This window comes from Bombus pascuorum, chromosome 1, assembly GCF_905332965.1.
Source record: "Bombus pascuorum chromosome 1, iyBomPasc1.1, whole genome shotgun sequence".
Classification (NCBI taxonomy): domain Eukaryota; kingdom Metazoa; phylum Arthropoda; class Insecta; order Hymenoptera; family Apidae; genus Bombus; species Bombus pascuorum.
The window spans coordinates 2,223,010-2,243,588 of record NC_083488.1 but is presented as its reverse complement, the minus strand read 5'-3'; the positions used below and the strand labels follow the sequence as shown (position 1 = coordinate 2,243,588).

Genomic DNA, 20,579 nt, shown 5'->3' with positions numbered 1-20,579 from the left:
GCGAGATACAGGCGGCGCGAATTTAAAATAGAGTACGTCGCGCTGGAATGACTGCATCGGATTCTCCGATGGGACTCGTCTCTAATTAGAGGTTGCGATGCTGGCGATTCGAACGAATGGAACGCGAAATAGAGAAGAAGTGGGGATTCTAATTGGTTTGATATTGTTGTAAATGAGATGGGTGGAAAGGAGTAAGCAGAGGAATGTTAAATGATATGTAATATGGCGGTTTGTGTCTCCAGGTGGTAGATTAGATAGAACTATAGATCGAACGATGTAAATGAATATATAAAGTGAAAAGTTTGTGAAAATGTCATTTCATACGTAATTTCCTATTATTTATGAGGATTATGATCTATTTCTTCGGTAAGTTTTTCGTATCTCTTTTACAAGATTGTTCGGATCCTCTCGCGTGTAAAATTTTATTCTCCCTATTTTTGTCGTAATCAGAATACATGAAAATCTGTCCATATCAAGATTGGAGAGTATACTGGATGTAGTAATAATTTCCAGTTATTTATTTATCCGTGTTATTAATTATTGTATGCAGATTATTAATATCTTTTATTTTATCCAATAAGAAATTCCGAAGAAAACATGAATTTTACGAATAAAATCGAACGAATTACTTTATCATTTATGATTTATGGGAATATAATACGAATGCCAGTTTAAAAGGTTTAGAAACATGGTATTAGGACAGATTTTCCTCTAACGTAGAGATATATTTTAAGGACAACACAAGGAATGTTAGGAACGCTCACCTGTGGTGATACTGTGGATAATGCGGATGCCATGGATCCGTTGGACACTCGTAGACTTCGCCAGGATGCTGGCTCTTCCAGAAGGAAGGGGGGAAGTTCCTCATGAACATGGGAGAGATATTTTCTACAACAAAATACAATGCTTTTAATAATTTCTTATTTATCCGAGCAAATGCAAATTGCCATACAATATCTACAATTAAAGTAACGCGATCTTTTCGTATATATATATATATATATATACGAAATATATATATATATATATATATATATATTTCGTATGAAATTTAATATTCTTCAAACAATGTACAATTTTCCTGTTCTAAAGCCAAACGTTCGATTTATTAACCAGGGAATTAATGATTTAATTTCCTACATACTTTAGTTATCAATTTCTCGAATATCTCTTTTACGTGTTGCTTTTATTTATTTATAATTTGTTATACCTATATCTGCAAAAGCTAAACTGAAATTGGCTTGTCTTTAACAATTTTGAAGTTCATAAATATACAACTTCCTGGTTAATACCTTCGCTGTCTTGGTAGTCTGACTTTAAGTATCTAATTCCACTGACGCAGTCGGCGTGTGCTCTTATTTTTATGCGTTTGAGAGACGAAGACAGACGAACCAGCGGACTATAGCATTAAGGCAAACGTTATTGCACAAACCAAGAGTATTTTTTGATAAAAACAATTCTGCATCTTCTGAGAAAGAGTTGCCATATATCGGTAACAGCGAATAAATTAAGCAATAATCCGCTTAACGAGCTAACGTAACTGCAAGGAATGAAGTTACGTATATAACTGGAGAACGAAGGTATGCACGATTGTAAATATCATAGTACACCATAGTTCCCTGAAATTCTACATGAAGAGTCTCCAACGATAAGTTACACGGTATCCGTGATCGGTCTACGATCGACTATCCCAACCTGGACGAATCACCGGGCCAATCGGCGCAATAATTTTTGTTCGAAAGCTAGACGTTCCGACTGGGCAAGAATGTTTATTAAAATATTTGTATCGTTTCCCACGGGCCAGCACGCGATTCTTACGAGGGCTCACGATAAACGGGTAGTCGGATCCCACGGGATCGAACCGCGCGACAGAAAGGTACCGCTCGGTTGTTTTACAAGCGACCACTCCAAAGCCAGAAGCTTGTCGTGTATCCTCCCGCGAGTCTCCGGGTCCTTGGTCCCGGGATTCCTTTTTCTCTCTCTCTCTTTCTCTCTCGAGGATCTTTCGGCCAATCCAAACACATATTCGAAGGTTGAACCAACGAGACCGAACCAGCCGACGATTTATATTTCTAATTCCTTCTCTTCTTCCTCGATCTCATCTTCCACCGCGACTCGCTATCCCATGGAAAATGTGTCAACTAATCCAGAAAAAAATATTCAATTTACGAATCGTTGTTATTTCTGGACGTTAGCGTCCTTTTGTCGCCATTGCCGTCTGTTTCTTCTTTAGGTGTTTTAATATTGCCTGTCGCACATGTATTACGGTGATGACTTGATATCTCCGTCTTTAGTATATTTCGAAGGTTCCTTCTTAAAAAAAAGATTCTTTCGTTTAAGGTTTCTTTTCTCATCGTACGATTGTAGTTTCAATATCTTGAGCGTTGTTAGTTTAGTTTTTATTTCATTATATTTTTATCACAGCGTTAGTTATTCTGTTATAGTATCATGATGATTATGCACGAGTTATTTACGTATCATATGTATTTGACTGATTGCGAGTTCGGTTTTGATAATAGTTGATAGGTTGTTGTAAAATTTATCTTCACTTGCTCGGGCAACGCGTTAATTATAAAGTTTACTTTGTATGGGTCGACAAGAATACACACGGCTATGTAAAAAGTGGCTAGCGCTAAGGCTGTTTGATAAAACAGAGGCATGAATTATTCATTTATACGTGGCGCAACCTACCAGTATCGATTGATACATAGCGCTCGATGTACAGTAATTTATCTTTAATAGATGACACATACTTACACATGTACGTACATGTGATAATTAACGAGTTGAACCTAACAAGTCAACGATATACTATCACGAAAGAAAAAGACGTTTACGGTAAATGAAGGATAAAACGCCTTTTAAACTCGACATTTACGATATTAAACACGAATACTCTCTAGATTAAAATGTACTTTAAAATATCTTCAAAGGCTTATCATCTTCGTGACAAAATCGTACAAAGTAATCTGAAAATGATTATTTATAGAGCAAGTCAGTCATACACCAAGAGTTGTACGTTGCACGTTTCAAGCTGATTCGTACGAGGCAGATTTCAGAGGGAAGTTTAAACAGGAAGTAAAACATTCTTCATCATCAACTTACAACCGTCGTAAAGCAACGTAGGAGCGTGATAAAAATTCCAGATATCGATCGGTGCACATTCCCAACTCAAGTACATCAAACTCGCATCCACGGTGTGAATTTGACATCGACGATCCTTTCTGGCTTCATCAGTACCACATTCGCGTAGAATCGATTCCCGCCCGTTTCCCAGTTCTCTGGCCGAGCGTGCAGCCGGTCCGCGGCATCGGCACAGTAGAAAGCCGACCGTGGACGCTCGACACTCTGTTTCTTTAATTGCGTTAATAAATAAAGGACAGTCGGCCGAGGACAGCGGGCCGGGGGTTAGAGGGATGAGAGAGGGGCAGACAGACCCTGGCGGTGGTAGAGAAGAAAAAGGGTGGGGAGGCGGCGAAGAAGTCAGAGAGAAGCACGGGGTTGGAGGAAGGACGAAGGACGTTGGAACGAAGGACGTGGTGGAGGCCGGTTTCCGTTCCGTTCCGCTATCTTACATCTCCCCCGTAAGCAAATCGCAATATTTAACGCGATAGTTAGTCAATCTTTCTTGATACGTGTGTAGGAGGATGATGCCGTGCCGCTCGACCAATCCGCGATACCGGTTACAGCTCTCGAGACGAGAAAGCATATTTTACGCGTTTCACCGTCTACGAACCCCCCTTCCATTCTGGCATTCCACGCGTGGGAAACAATGCGGCTCCATGGCTTCTTTATGCTGAAAGTGTCGCGGGTCAGTCGTTACCGGGACGATCCGATACCCAATCGAGTTACAGTATCGTTCTGCACCCTTTGACGATTCGCAGATCGTTACGGGATTTCGCGAATCTTCCTCGAACGTGTTTGCACGTGTTTGAACAAATGGAAGAGAGCGCGTGGGTTTATCGATATTCGTAGATCTGCTTCAGTTTCGTACGATGTGAAATGACACGAGCGTGATAACTTAGATGTTTCGACACGTATTACGTATTCAGATGAACATCGCGACTAAGTTGAGAACCATTCGAATTACTATTCTCTGTGTCAAATATATTGCTTGATTAAATATTCAAATTACACGGACACCGTATGTATACACGCATATTTCCAGTCATTATCTATTCCAAGTTGCCATTAACCATCGATCTTTCTAAAAGGTCCATATCAACGCGTAACAATCTGTAGCCGATAAATTGCATTTCCTTCGGAGACGCAACAACAAGTGGTTCTTTGAACGAAGGAACTGGCTCTCACTCTTAAAGCTAAAACTCACAGAAACATCGCGAAAAGCAATTTCACGAACCAGCGTCGGGCTCGTTAATTTTTTCGGGGTACATTCATTTTCCCGACGAGTTGGTCGGCAATGATTCACTTCCAGCTATTCACCGAGCAACTCGACATCGATCGTTGGTTCGCGGCCGCGATACCGCGATACAAATGTAGTCGGTAAATCTTCGGTGGCGTCGCGGCCTCGGTGTTTCATTTCCGAGAGCCGCGGAAAATAATCGGCTGACACGGGCCGGGGCATGAGTTTCTCGCGTTGGACGTGCTGTTCGGCGTCGACGCGTGGCGTTGGCACGGCGCCAGAAGGTGCCTCTATAAAGACGTCTCGCGTCGCGGTGCCGCGATTCGTCAAAACGTAACCCACGGCAGATTGATGTGGCGGTGCGACCGGATGCCTCGTTATTCTGATTGCACTCGCGGCCACGGCCAAAGAAACGTATACTCACGCCTTACACATCACAGGCCGAGGATTCGGATTCGCCGAGAAAACTAATGGCGCGTTCCGGTCTATTTTCGATTTGTGTTAATGTCTGTTACCTCTGCGTCGAGGCTTTTGTTAGTCAATTCGGAATGAGCGACGACACCGTTAGTCGCTGTTGAAAGCTGTTCTTTTCGACGATTTTGCGTGGCAGAGCGCAGTAGTTGGATTTAAAGATTGTTGATCCACAGGGTTTATTCCGCGATCGTTTCTTTTTTCTTTTTAACGATGGTAGAGGGTAGAGTGGAATGCAATAGGTTTCAAGGAAAATTGCTTTTATAGAGTCGTTTGGGTTATGGAGGTTGTGAAGTTTGAGTTTGTTTTCGTATTACTTTTTCACAATGGTAACGGGGGATGGACAATTTTAATAGAGCTAATTCCAATAAATGCTCATAATCGATTAATTGCCGTACGACGGTGTAAAATTGATCGAAAAACGAATAGAATTGTGCAGGCCGGGACGTTCTCAATTACGGTACGTTAAATTGCATAGCGTCATAGATTACACGGCAATTTTCATCCGTGTGATCCGCGGCTTGGAGCGAGCGTGGAACGTTGAAAAACCATGACCGTAGACCGAAGACGGTATCGCGACTAATCTCGCGGCAGCCCCTTTGAAGACGCCACGGCGCGGCGCGGCGTCATGTAAGGGCCATGTCAAGTAATTGCGTCTCTGTTGCGCCGCGGTGGCTGGTGAACGGGGCGTTAATTTGACGCCACCGACTGGAACGACGCGCTCAATTTCCCGAACTCAACGTTACCGCCGTTCCCGACGTCGTATTCTCATCAGACCGAGCGGCATACGCGACGCGATAAGTCGATCCCCCCGCAGCGGACGTTCCGAATTAACCCTTTGAACGGAAATATGTGCGTTGATAAACGCGTGTGATTTTTCAGCTCGCGACACGACAGCCACGCTCACTAAGAAAACTAGATCTCGAGACCTGTCTATTTTTCACTTTTTCTTACATGGTGTTCTCTCTCCTGTTTCTGTATTTACTGTACGTGTAAAATCTAAAAATCCATCGTTAAATTAACGATAATTGAGCTGAAATGGACGTCGCATACGGAGAAACGATATCTGTTTTACGAAGAAATTTATGCTCTAATAGTAAATGCATTTATGTATCTATGTTGTGTCCGGATATGAAGCGGTAATTCTACTTGCATACGTATTACTGTCGGAGCATAAGTAGAATAAGGAAGTTGTTCGTCGTAACAGAGAATCGACAAAAATGACAACAGTTAATTTGCATCGACGTGCCATCGATAAGTTTCAATTCAATTCAAACGATGAAAGTCAGGTTGCCGCAAGTACGTAGAATCGTTCGAAGACTCTGCCCGCAAGAAAGCAGGATAATCATGGTCGCGTCGCTTATGCGCCCGTATCGGCGAGCATTCGAGGGCAAAACGGTTTATCGGCTAGTCGTGTCGTTCGCCTCCTTCGATCCTGTCCCCTTAAGCGTATGCCAGCCGTATCCTGGTACCGACTGGTAGCCAAGCAAAACCCTCGTAGATACGATTTCTTCGTCGTGCAAGAAACATTCCCTTGGGAATGTAACGCGTCATCAATTTCCAGCCAAAATTGCGACTTTCGAGCGCGACGCAAGAACCTAAACTCGATTATTCTCCTATGCCCTCTCGAACGTGCAGATGGATTTCTTCGAAGACCGCTTCTAGAATTAAATACGCGTTTCGCGTGTTATAAAGATACCATCGATGAGATAATCAAAATTTTCTTCTCTCGTGTCTATGAGCCGAGAAATCTCCGCGCAATTTACAAACCATAAGCTAGGTAAAAGGGAAAGTAACGAAGGAACAAGTCGTAAAAGCGTGTATCGACTTCGTACACGTGATATCTTTCCTGGGAAGAACTTGGTATAATTCAAACTCGTAGCTATTCGATTTAATAAGACCGCGTAATGCAGCGACGGTTCCGGAAGTTCTCCGCAACTCACCGCAAACACGTGCCGCAACGCGTTCAAACAATCCCCAACCCTTCTTATCGGTCGCCTTTCTCCCTTGATCTTCCTGCGGAGGGGTGTCTTTGTTCTCTCGAGCACACGTTCATCGGTAAGAGACGTTCGCTCCTTGTACGTATGTTAGCCGGCATACCGCGGCTAAAACTGTCTTCTCCGGCGCTGTCTCTTCGTTCCCCGTTCCCCAACCCCTTCCTCTACCTTTTGCACTCCTTCTTCACCCCTGGTACGCTTTCACGGGTCTCCCTGAGTCAGCGTGCATCTCGTCGTAGGCCCGAGAAGCTCTTAATTTACCTTTCCTACGCCGTGAAAGCGTAGTCTCGATGGAACGAACGAGCATGCGGACAGAGCGAGGGGCGAAGGGATGAAGCAGAGAAGAGGGAGAGGCGCACGGCACATAACAATTAGGTCGTGTTGTCTTGAATTCTAAGCAGGCTAGTGAACTGATCGTGAGCACTGCCGCGAGATAAATGCGGCCTTAAACGATACCGATATAGACGGGCTGCTACGCCGATCGCTTGCCAAACCGACTTCGACCGCGACAACCCCCTATGCTGGCCTTTTTCGTTAGCCGGCTCTTTCTTTCGTCAGCTTTCGGCCCTTCAGCTGTGGATCATTCGTCGTCCAAACGCACCGACTATATTTTGCTCACCTACCACTCCTTTTCAGGACCATATGAATGTTTCTTTCTTTATGCTTCATTTTATCTTGTCGATACGTATGCTGTATTCTTTGTTCGTGCTGTACGCATTCTGACGGGTGTTTCTTCTGTTGCGCGGGTTTATTATGCCGAACTAGGTTTACGCCTTTGCCTGATATAGTTGGCGCAGTTTTTGGTTATTCGTATGGGTTTATCCTAAATTTGGAGGGGAATAAATTTTTGTTTTGTAATTTGGTCGAAGAGATCGATAATGCGATAAAAGCGTGGCATATCGCATGGTTCTGTTTCTTCGTAATTATTCATTGAGAATCGTCTATATCGGATCTCGTAATATTTTTATTCTCTGTCTCTGAAATATTCTCGTAATAAAAATTCTTTAGCTTTCAAACTACCATCGACTTCCCATTCGTTCCTTAGACTCGACGAACTTACTTCTGCATCGCTTCCTTACTTTTTCATCCTGTTGTTTCATTTTCATCTGATATTTTTTTCTCGCCCTCGCTTCCTCTGTGCGTGGCGCAACTTACACTCCTTCTTCTTCGTCTCCTTCCACGGACCGACAGCAAAGGTTTTAAGTCCCCGAGTACGACGACGGTACAATTGTTACGAGGCTTGTTAGCGTTGTCGCGGCCTAATGGCGCACTTTATTATCGGCCTCCGCTGGGACCGCGTTGCGTCCGCGCTCGATGCGTTTAAATCACCGCCCTTTGATGCATTAGTCCCGGTCCAGACTCGCGCCGTCCAATCTTCGACTCGCGTGTTTCGATGACGTCGAAGCGTCGAAACGAGATCGTAATTGGAACGAATCGCGCTCCAGCATTTATTCTCGCAGGTTTAAGATAACCGTCGGCTTGTTTGAGCTCTGACTACCAAAGTGTTTCCTTTGTATTTTTTTTTTTTTTTACCTATCATTCATCGTTAATCATACATTTCCTATCTTATGACGTAATAATCGTGTACTTTATATTTCACAGTTTACGAGTAATTGTACGATCAGTCGCCGTTTGACGAATTAAAATCTGCGCAAAATAAAAAAAGCCGACGGAGAAGTCACAAACGTGGAAATCATTATTCGTCCAAGAGATTGAAAATTTTCCCCCGATCAGCAGATTAATAACGATGCTCTAACGCTTTAATAACTTCTGTGTTAGCTTTTTATAACTTTCTTATGGTAATTTATATTTCTACACGTTCGAAAGAAAAATATTTAATTTTAACAACTTACCCTTCGGTTTGTCGTGCGCCAATGCCCTTTGAAAATGTTCCTCCACCTCGGACGCAGCATCCCCTCGATAATGAGTGAAGACCACGCAATTTGTGCTAACGTATTGCGCTATGCTCTCACCATCGTCTGAATCTTCCGCTGCAGTGCCCGTACCTACGGCTATAAGCCAGTTAGATAGGGCAAATTTGCCAGGAGTACGCAATATTAATTATAATATGTAATAACACGAACCATTTGTTCATTTCATCCGCGAAAGTTTTTATAGTCGAACAGCAAAATTTAATTCACAACGCTATCTTTCATCCAGAAATTAATAATAATAATAACTCATTATAAAAATGCTAATGTTCGTTCACCTATGTTTACTTTTCTGTCATGGTCGAGTTCGGAAAATGTGGAAAATTAAAATATGGTTATCGTAAAAGCTCACCGTCCGTGGATCTGTCGTCATCTAACGTTCTCGAGGGTTGCGAAGTGGTCGATGCAACGGGTGGCCGTGGTTGAGGAGTTGGCCTTGGCGATGCTGGACTGGGTGCCGAACCGACGGAACCTGCGCTGCTCGGTTGCCCTTGCGGAACACTTCCACCAGCTGCACAAATTTCAAGACCTGCCGCCCCGAGTGATCTTTGGTGAACGTTCAACTGTAAAAATAATAATATATCTATATACACGCGTTGCTGTATTCGAAAATATTATTATCTACGACGATTGATATATTAACACAATATAACTTAATTTACACGAGCTTCTGTAAGATATTCATCTGAAAGATAAATGAACTGCGATTAAAGATTATTAACCGTCGTATGCTTACACACGCAGTGATTTAGATAGTCACGGTTTAAGTAGAATTCATGCCACTGCTTTCGTGTATCTTGATAAATTTCAGAAAATCCTTTCACTAACATTTTCATACGCTTCTATCATCGCGTGCACATCGTACGAACCACCGTGTTATTTCTATTTATCAGAGTTCGAATAGTCAATCATTTCCACGATCTCGAGTATTTGAATATTCATGCAACGTACTGGACTAAATCATCAACTACTAACGAAGATTTACTTCTTTGCGTTAAGAAAGTCTTACGCGTGTATCATTTACACTCGTAAAAGCCAAAACCTGAAGCTGGTTTCAATCGATTTTCAAGAAGTTTCAGGACAACGTACAAAATGATACACAAGCAATTGAAAGCGTCAAAGAAAAGATATTTAGAACATGGATGCAACGAAAAACGACGTGAGAGTTCCAGTATCAATTGCCCAAACGTCCTACTCAACCATTCGATCAAGCAATCAAGCTTACCGATCCACGTTTCAAACTATCACAAGACCCTCATAACAGCGATATCGACATCTCTCGAGGTCTGACCAAAATATTATAGGGCCAAGTGGACCGCGAGCAACGAAATGCCCGTCGACGAAACGCTTCGACATCCAGCTGCAACGGCGCGGACAATTCCAGGGATTTTACCACCCTCGAACCACCCTTACCCCACCCTCCTCAATAATCTGTCCGCCAGTCACTTGGCGAATCCGTCGAGGAAACGCGTCGTCGTCTCGGCTGACGTTTAGTAGGTAAATCGTACGAGCGACGTCCTTAGAAGAGGGGTAGCATCCATTGAGCACATACCGACGCCAAGCGTCGGCGTCCATTGTACCCCCCACTCCTTGCTGGCAGACTGCAAATAGCGCGAGAGCTATGCTATGCGCACTGGCATCGTCACGGCCGGTCGCAATGAGACCAAATAGGACGTAATGCTCGCTATTCATTAGATCCTACGGATGCAAATGCCACGCTGGGTCATGGCATTCTGCTCGAATTTTTTCGACCGCGTCGAACTGTCCCGATACGAGAGCGCACGCGACACGACAAGCCAACTATTCGGCCACGATGGATCGAAAGATGGCAGCCGCTCGAGCGTCGCGTCGGGACGCCCAGGCGGCGCTCGATCGAGACATTCCTCAGGATCTAGATTGCGAGGATCGCGAAAGAATTATTAGCACAGGCTTCTTTGGGAATCTTCTCTTTGAAGTTTGGAGAATTTTTAACGAATCGTCCGTTCGAGATGAGTAGGTTTGTATAATTGGCGGCAGTGTTTCTGACGATCGTTGTAGAATTTACGGTTGTTTGCAAATTACACAACGAATCACTGTCACGATCCAACGCTACTCTGAAAGAAACGCAGCCTAATTCCTCGAAATCGAAGATATCCGTTCACCATCTCTAACAAATTTTCCGCATCGATTCAACTTCGTATCTCGGGTGACACGGCAGGTCGCCGAGGAATTCGCGGAAGAGTACGAACGAACGGCGAGCGTAGACAATTGATGTCAATTGCTGGACGCTGGTATCGTAGCTCGATCAATTCTCCACGACGTATCCATAGAACGAGAAGAAAAAGGATCACTCGTGTGTATATACAGTCCATAGATGAGACCGTTAGTCGCGTGGTTCATCGTCTCGAAAGCGGAACATGGCGCGCGCCTCGACGTCAATTAATTCCGCGCGCATAATCCGCCTGTGGATTATTCGAGGAACTCGGAGGACGCGAGCGTTTCGAACGGAAACCGGCCAAGCACGTAGGCCGCTACATAATTTTAACTAGTCTCTATGTTCGTTTAGCTGCTGGCTATCGAGAGCTTAGAATCCTGTCGTCTTTGTCGTCGTTGTATAGAGAGTCGAAGGTCGGCAGATTGACGAGCAGATCGAAAGTGAACGGCGGTGGGTACATAGGGTAACAGGGATCGCGCGAGACAATCCTGCGACATTACTCACGCGACTCGCCGTGCTCGCGATGATGGCTAGAGAAATACGAACGCGTCAATTAGCTTTAATCGCGGCGTCTAGCATTTCCCGCCTGATATCGAGGCCAAATGTTTCCCTGGCGCTGCGCCTTCCGGACGTCGCGTCTCTTAAATAGATTCATCGATAGAAATGCTTGCTTCATCGATCGTTTCTTTGTTTGATAAATGGATGCTGTAAGAATGCGAGGAACCAGTATCTCATACTTTTACGAATAAATTACTTGAAAAAAGGACAAGACATTTAAAGAGATACAGACAGGAAGAAAAAGACTAACGACACAGAACCACGGTCGGTCCAAAAATAAAACTAAAAGCGTTCTTTATATAATTTTCAATCGCTTCGCCGCTATTCTATAATTTCAATTTCGAGATACGCGCAATCCAAGCGAATAAATGAATTCTGGCTGCAGAGACGCGGGTATATTAGTAGCAAGATAAATCGAGGAGACTCGTACGCAGTCCAGCCGATATTCATTATAGCTAGTGTCCTATCTGACGGCACGGGCCGTGTGCCGCCGGTACCTACATCGATCCTCGAGATCGTGCCGAACACGATCGTAATGATCCAAGAAACCACGCTTTAGCGAGCAAGAGATGCATACCATCTCGACGCGATGATAAAGGACGCGCGATCGCAGTCGCGCACACGTAGCCGGTAGCCATTATTATTATTGTTGCGCCAACTATCGCGAATAAATCTGCCAGGCAGATGGGTACGCATGAGTTATAAGCCGAATCGTGAAAGCACCGTGATTGGTGTCCACTAAATAACAGTCGAATTCCCTCACGATAAGGAACACGTTATTCTTGTTTTGATGCTTGTTTATGGCCTTAGAAAATAATTTTATGGCGTTGCAGTGAGATTAAGCAGCGGTATTAAATTGTTTGCGCAGGTTGTTCGAAGATAGGACCGATATATGGCAAAGAGGATCATAGACAACGGTGTTGATAGCAATTGCGGCTTAAAGCCGTTCTCCTTGAAACTGTGACGGCTAAGTTGCAGTTTATTACCGAGTTGAGTTTAGTCCGAGGCAATTCATCGTCGGATTAAATTTCGATCTTTAGCGTATGTGTGAGTTTTGTTGCGAATGTTGCCTGATAATTAGATGGTAATTACGTCAATTGATTTTTGTAACGAAGTACGATAAATTAATTGAAAGTACAGTCTACCATTTCTTCCTTTAAGGATTAGGTTTCATATTGATTTATACAGTGAAAGAAGCAAATATAATCATAGGCGAGGTATGTACCGTGTACGATACAATCTACTGCAAGAAAAATTAGACGATTACTAGTAGATACCAAAATTCTTTTTTCGAATAACGTAAATCGAGCAAATACGACAGACCGTCCTAATGTCGTTCCAGAGAATCGTCTTAAAACGCGCATCATAGACTTATCAATCTTCTCTTGCCTAGCAAAAATATACGCTAAACGCAAAGAAATTATAGTTGATGAAACAGCGGTTAGCGAGGCTTGACGCGCAGGAACGTTTAACTCGCCGCCATAAACGACGGTTTGTACAATGAATTACAGCTTCAGACCCACTAATGAACGATCGCAATCGCCCGAGAAGATGTATGCACGGTCATGCTACGCGAACGCATACCCGATCCTCATCATTCGACGGCACGATACACGCAATTGCAGTTGCGTATGCGTCGTGGTAGCCATTACTGTTGCGAGAGACCCAGTGCGAATGAGACCGGCCGACAAATGGACGCGCGCACTATGTTAAGTATAAGTTTAACCCTGGCAAATCGACCGGGAGACCTGCGTGGTCCAGTTCTAGGCCATGCCAACTCTGCCAGGATCCTCGCTTATATTCGATTCTTCGAATCATGATTATTCCCGAAACCTTGAACCTTCGCAGAAAGTTGTTTGTCGCATATAGAGCGTCCCTTGTAATAAAAAATAACGAACGTTTCTAAAATACCTGGTAACTTTGCAAGTCATAATTTAACGCGAAGACTCGAAGAAAAGAGAACGAGAACGAGTCTTTGCTACATTGCCGCATGTCGAACAACTATAAACAACTTTAATGAAAATATTTATTCTCTTCGTGAATTCTTATTCCTTTTCTAAAATCCCCCTCCCTCCCCAAAGAGAACTACAACACCCACCCTTTGGTTCCTGATACTCGGCATGCTTCGAAGCTAGAAAACATTATTTGTCAGGCGAAAAACGAGACTTTGGAAACTTCGTTCGCTGGACTCGTCCCTCGAAATAAACATGCGATATCCTCGCACCCAACAAAGTCCTAGGGGTGTTCGGGCCGCGTTTCTCGTCCCTCCAATCAGTTTGTCGTCTCCAGGCGACTCCTCTCGCTCTCGTCTCGTTGACAGGCAACGTTTTCGCGTGTATATCGAGGATAGGTGCGGGTCGCGTACTCCGCCTAACCAATTACGTTCATACATCAGCGGTGGGTAGCAACGCACGAAAATAAGCTGACGCTGATGTATGCTGTGACTGATGGCGGCTGCCGGGGCACGCGTGGGTCGAGGGGAAAACCACACTCTCTATGGCGCGACGCGAAATTCGCGCCAACGCGGCTACGCCTCCGAGATGTTATCATTATCTACTATAATAAACCGCGGTTCGACATTCCACGGGCTAGTAGATCACCGGCGTGATCCTGAAACAGCGAAAACTTGCAGTGCAGTCGAGCGACGTCGAACGATGACCGCCGGTATTCGGGGAACGCGCAATTGATCATGAACTTGAGCGACGAGTCCGGAGGTACACGGTAGTCGCTTCCTCTTCGTCTTCTACAACATTTCGTCGACTCACTGTTCGTACGATTTACGTTTTCCAGAAATTTGAGAATCAGGTAGTTTTAGGAAATTGATCATCACGACGAGTATACGTTCGGCGGGCAAAGATGTTGAATTTGAGATAGTTAATCTTTGAAGCAGGATCGAGCAATGGATTTTTTAAGGCAGTAGATGAATGACATAGGACGACAACCGAAGGTCGATTTTTGAGAAAATTGATAAAAGTATCCGCAAATTGGAAAGAGGGTAATTTTTAATACGCACCCTCTAATCCCAAAGGCGAGAAGGTTCGAATAAGAGCCTGCGCGTATCATTCCCTCCGAAATCCCTTTCTCCTAAAGACCACTCTTTACACCAATTCAATTAAAGCAGCTGATAATTCGTGAAACACAGAAGGGTGCATGGAGAACGACACCGAAAAAGCAACAAAAGTACGGCAGGGATTAAACCAAAGGCGCGGTTCGAATCTTCCATAGATTACCACGGCTAAGCATCTAGCATCGGTCAGACGACAATGTGGTAATTAATCGAAGCAAGCCTGTCCGCGACGGCCGACTCTTCCTCTTTTGCTTTTTCTCTTTCGCCCGAGGCAGCGCTGGCTTCCCTCGAAACGGTCCACGTCCTCGACATCCTCGCAGCCAACGAGCAGCTCTAGCCCCAGAGAGAGCTGCTCGCGGTCTCTCAAAGCATTCCAAAGCGCGAGCGCCTGTTCCTCCTCTCCTCCTTTCCTTCCCCTCTCTTTCATCCCCTCCTTTACTGCACCACCGGTGTCGAGTCACTTCACGAACCTAAGACCGCGTCTTTATTTGTTTCCTCTTTTGTCTTATAGATCTCTGAATCTCCGTATCGTCTCCTTCTCCTCCTCCTCCTCTTCTTCTTCTTCTTCTTCTTCTTCTTCCGTTCACCATCGCAATTCCTTCTCTCCACTTTCCTGCACTGTTCGGTTTCTCTGTCCGCTACAGAAAGACTTCCTCTGCATCCTGCAACCCCCATTAAAATGCTTAATACCCTCGATGATCCCGGACGTTGATTTGGATTTATGTTCCACCGCGAATCCAGAGAGAATACGACTGTGGTCACGGTTGTGTACAGAGCTCAGCGATCATTGCTCGTCGCTGTTCTTGCGTTTGTTTCTGCGTCGAAAGTATCTGCAGGCCTTTCTCTCCGGGGACTAGTTTTTGCCTGTTCTGTGGGGGATTAATCGTGTCGATAATTCGTTGTTCGCTTAGACAGAACGTTCCACGATCGTTGCTCTTTTTTCGATCGGGCTCGTTGTTGGTCGTACAACTTGCACGGTCTAATGGGATGAACGGATGGTAAAGAAAAATGTGGCGTTTCCGAAAGGTGTATGCGAACGGTACCGATTTATGTGTGATTGCATGTAGTTCGTTAAGCAACATCAGCATGCTTCGATAAAAAGATTTATAGAGGTTTCATGAAAATCAAATTCAATTTGATCAGACATTCTCCGTTTTATCATCGTAATTAAAGATCGAACGGTGTATTATCAACGTTCGTTCGATGAAAATACATTTCTACCGGAGCTCATATCCAAGTTCGATAAGATCGCGCTCTAACGTTTAAAGCGGATATCTCGCGATAGATTCCGTGACGAGCCATCGAACCATTTGAAAATTTGTCGATCAATGACGACGACACCGTGGCGGCTCCTGAAAACCGTGTAAAACCAGACAACCCTCATCGATCGCGGGCGAAACGAATGACTGGATGTCCGTCAGACCGATTCCCACATCAATTCAGACCGGAGAGAGGAACTGCGTCACTCTCTGTTCGACAAAGGCGAATAGCGAAGGTGAACGGTAGGAACAAGCGGCGATACGAAAAAGAATGGACCTCGACCGAAAAAGGGATGAAAAGGCGCGTCTCGGTCGCGAAAAACGAGCGAAACGACGATCAGCAACGAAAAGGGGATGAGGGAGGCGGGGTCGGTAACAAGCTACCACGGAGCATCTTGCAATTTGTTTGCCAGACACGGCCATTCGTCGACACGATTCTCCTATCTTCCACGGAGATGAGAGTCCACAGATCTCGACCGCGCCGCTGGATTACGACTATTGATAAGGCGCCGGTGAACGAGTTCCCTTTAGTTAAATTTAGTTCATTAGCAAGCCAGCCAGGTGGACGATGGAGCGATCCCTCGTTCGCCCGACAAATTACAACGAGATCGGCCCTCATCCTCCCTCTTCCTTTCTCATCGATTCCAACTACTTTGGCAACACGGGAAAGTAAGCCGACCGCCATTCCAATACCAGGATGTTGCATGAAGCAGTTATTGGGATTCGCAAGTTCATACCGTGCTCCTTTAAAGGGAATTTTTTAGCAATCGAAGTAAAATGTGGATGGGCTGACTTCGAATAAATTTCCCAAACAATGTGGAATCATAGCGAACAAAATTCCCACAAATGGAAATTATAGCGTAATATTTCAGTAACGATAACATTCTGCAAACTATCTCCTGTAACGTAAGGATTAAGAAGAACAGATTAACAATACGTTGTGTTTCGTGGAACGTGACTTTTCTGCGAACGTTACCTCGTCACTGTCGTGCAAAACTAGTAATTAATTAATTGGCACTGACGCTCGTAACTCGCAACGTATAAAATTTCGTTAATATCGTTATTTTCATAGTGCAAGAGGATCGTGACCTCGATATCGGAATATCCCGATCTGTCACGCGACACGACCGTAATCCGTGCGTTTTTCGTCGACATTAATATTGGCGAGAACGATAATGGCGGCGACAACTAACGCGTCAGTGGCGGGAACACGCGGCGGCCGCGATTCCACGCGTCACCCAACGATGGCTGGACTTCAACGCATTCCACCCCGAAAGCTCGACCTCTTATTTTCAGGCCGCGTAAATTGCGCGTGCGAGCCGACGCTATGAATTTCGCGGCAACATAATCGTAAAGGCGATAAATAGAGCGGCATTCCAGTCTCCGGGTGTCGAGGAACTTTCTGGCCTTAATAACCCGTCATTTTTATCATATTCTCACCTTAGAGCCTTCTAAGAGTCTTCTAATTAATCGATGGACATCCACGATCGAAACGGAAGCGTACAGCTTGCTTCGCTTTGAAGTTTCGCGCCACGCGCCGCTTGCGATCCGGCTGTCTCAATTAAATGGAAAGGCTCGCGGGAATGTGTATCGAGCGATGATTCACGGCGATCCATCGCTCGGAAATACTCCGCGATCCTTATTAGATTCCCGTGATTTACGAACTCGTAGTTGGTGCAGTACGTTTCTGGATTCCCTTTAATGGACGGGATTTCTCCTGCCGTCTCCTCGAGTTCATTTTTTTACCAGATTGTAGATCGCGTACTATTAGAATATGTACATATTCACGCGAGTGAATACGTATCTTACTCTCCCTCATTTTTCCAGAGATTAGAAATGGTTTGCGAATTTCCAATGGTTTCCAATTAAACTTCTTTTTCCCCCGGTACACGTCGACTTCTCAGAATCTTACATTTTTTATCGCGCGATATACTCATCCACGTTTCCCAGCATTCGTAACAGGATTCGATTCTTCGAATTGCAGGCTGCAATCGAGCATTCTCGATACTTTCATTGACTCGTCGCGCATCGACCACCTCTTCGATCCGCCAGCATCAGCCTCGCACCACGATCAAAGCTTAAAACACATTCGTGAGACGCAGAGAAGCAACCGAGTAGCTCTCCTCGATAAGTCCTCTTCCATCCACAAAAAAAGAATCGCACGTCGTTATCCATTTAATGTTCCTCCCCCTTGGTAAGTATCGTGCCAGCCAGATATCCTTGAGTAATATTACGGTATCGCGATATAAATGAAAACGTATTCGTGGATCGTGGCAGTGGCGTGGCAACCGATGGATCTGTGCGTCTGGGAAATTTTCTCGTGGACGCTGAGCTATCCAGGCCACTGTGGACTGCAGAGTGGGAGGGGTGGAATAGGCGCGTTAAAAGCCATGGGACCCCCGAGAGATACCGGACAGACGAGGCCTTTAGTGTCCTGTTATCAGAGCCGATCCGATACGGTCACCAATAACTTCTGCTACCTACCGCAGCGACGTACTAAAGGTTATGCTCTGGCTGACTGTCCGCTACCGACCGCCGGACCCTTTACCAACTTATTACTATGTACCGTCCGCCGGCTCGTTCGAAGTTCGCGCCGGCCAATAGTTGTCCAATAAAGAGCCGCTCTTTACATTCGCGGCGTAACGTCGTGCCGCCGCCCGCCGGCCATAACCGAGATGCATAACTTAATGCACTTTATCGGAGACTTGTTCTTCTGTTTTGTCGGCGAGGGAGGAGGCTGAATGCGCGCAGCGATGAAGCTGTGTCCCGTAAGGATTGTGCTGAGAATTAAGCGGCTCCTGTGCCGTCTCGCTACGCTTCCGGCGAAACGAAATTTTAGCTTTTAATTTCTGAACAATTGGAATTTCGTGTGTTTTGGAATTAAAAGAAGTATGAAATTTGAAGAAACTAAGGCGATATGACGAAGGCGGATGGTAGACTTTTGAAAGGAACCAGGTTTATGTTACAGATTAGACGAGCCTGAATAATTAATCGTCGAAGATTGTTTTGTAAGGAGCCGATTTTACAATTTCGGTACGCGGTTTATTTTCCTCTTCTTACATGTATGGTATATACGTGAATATGCAGCATGGAATTTGCATGAATATTGAGCTCGGTTCATTAAATACTTTTAAGGAGCGCTTAAAGAACACTATCCCATATATTGGCATTACGAACGTTGAGGATAGAAATAATTTTCAGATCGAATGAATGTATCGTTTGTAGGTCTGGTTGTTGTTAACTTGATGCGGTGAAATTTCTATGGCTAATTGAAAGCACTTACGCCTGTTTTAAAAGTGGTTTCGATAAAATAAATCGTGTTATTAAAGTCGCTGCGCTGTTTTTATAAAAAGAACGCGTCTCGTAATTAAAAGAATAAATTAAAATGATTTCGTACTTAAATTCATATCTATTTACGTCGATATTAAAGGAAGAAAAAATTGAATAAGTATTCACGAAGATACCGTACTTGTTTTCGTAGACGGTACTTTTACTTCGGCTTTCACGGTAACGAATAATTATTTTGTTCCAGACATTTCGCGATATTCTAGCAAAATCCTCCACTATATACTTGTCTTGGCAATTTAGATCGTACTATTCGAGAGAATGACAGGGAAACATCGCATTTCCACGCTTGGAAAAATATTCCGTTAACTTGACTAATTTCGGCACCTCAGCTCGGGCCATTGAAACTCTCAAACCGACGAAACTCCGCCCCGATCGAACACCTCGTAGAATTCCAAAAATGATCTCTGAGCTTCACTTTGTAGAAATAACAACGCCATTGAGAACGTAGAGACAAAATTCGAAGACTGGCTTTAAATTTCGTATGACTACAAAAAATGTAATATTAGGAAAATAAAACGTGGAACTTAAGTAAAAGAACGCTTCGCTGGAAAATAAGGATACCTTCGACTATCTCTTGTAGCTACTGGTTGCGCACGGTTACTTCGTAATATTTCATCGAACAACTGCGGAAATTCATTAATTTTCTTCTACGCTTCTTAGAATTCTATAAAACTGCATAAGGTCAACGCAGTACGCACAGTAACCATTCTAATAACTTCATTTTACAACTCGGCTACAAGACGATTATAAGATACATACAATGACAGATTTCAACGAACCAGTAGTATCTGAAACTTTGTGCGTTTGCTGGCTCACGCCGCGTTCCATCGTTCGTCTAATTGTTTCCTTATTCGTCGATGAAATGCACGCACGACGATTATACGGGTGACACGCGAAACCTTTCGTTTCCTTATGACTAGTGCGCGATATATGAATTCCTCGCTGGCATTTCATCGCATCAAGTAGTGGCCGAGATACTCTAGGAATTCGACGAATGTCCTCCGCGAGTCAGCGCGCGTGCTTTTCTACGGGGATCGCTCGCCTCTACGTTTTACCGTGATTCCTTTATTTTTGCGGCTGCGCTGCACGAACAATTTCCGTTTGTCCGCAAAAGCGAGACCTCGTTGACGTTAAGCTAGGCGGAAGAGGAATATGCGCCGCCTTCGTTGCTTCCTTCAGGCATCCCTTTACACGTTTTCATCTTGATGAATACCAATACTTTCGTAACGAAGAAACTTTTGGTATCGTATACGTATACGTGTGTAATTATAACATTACGAACGAACAGAATCATCCGAAAAATACGCAGCATATTGCCATTAAAATTTGAATGAGAAAAATTGCTAAATTGAAAACCCTAACGAAACGCAATTTCAATTACTTCGTTCATA

At 44.4% G+C, this 20,579-nt stretch overlaps 2 protein-coding genes across 4 annotated transcripts in view; both read right to left on the bottom strand.

Moving 5' to 3' along the window:
- The window catches only part of LOC132916122 (DNA-directed RNA polymerase II subunit Rpb4-like), a 346,958-nt gene that overhangs the window by 247,018 nt on the left and 79,361 nt on the right, over nt 1–20,579 (bottom strand). The gene's annotated exons all lie outside the window — the stretch shown is intronic.
- The window catches only part of LOC132916129 (protein vestigial), an 80,775-nt gene that overhangs the window by 13,916 nt on the left and 46,280 nt on the right, over nt 1–20,579 (bottom strand). Inside the window, exons 2-4 of one of the 2 annotated variants that reach the window (XM_060975932.1) lie at nt 9,115–9,325; nt 8,685–8,837; nt 765–888 (exon numbers count right to left, since the gene is read on the bottom strand). In XM_060975932.1, the coding sequence (XP_060831915.1) occupies nt 765–888; nt 8,685–8,837; nt 9,115–9,325 (488 nt within the window). Of the gene's footprint in view, nt 1–764; nt 889–8,684; nt 8,844–9,114; nt 9,326–20,579 lie in introns of both variants that reach the window. The other variant, XM_060975931.1, reaches the window with a different exon arrangement.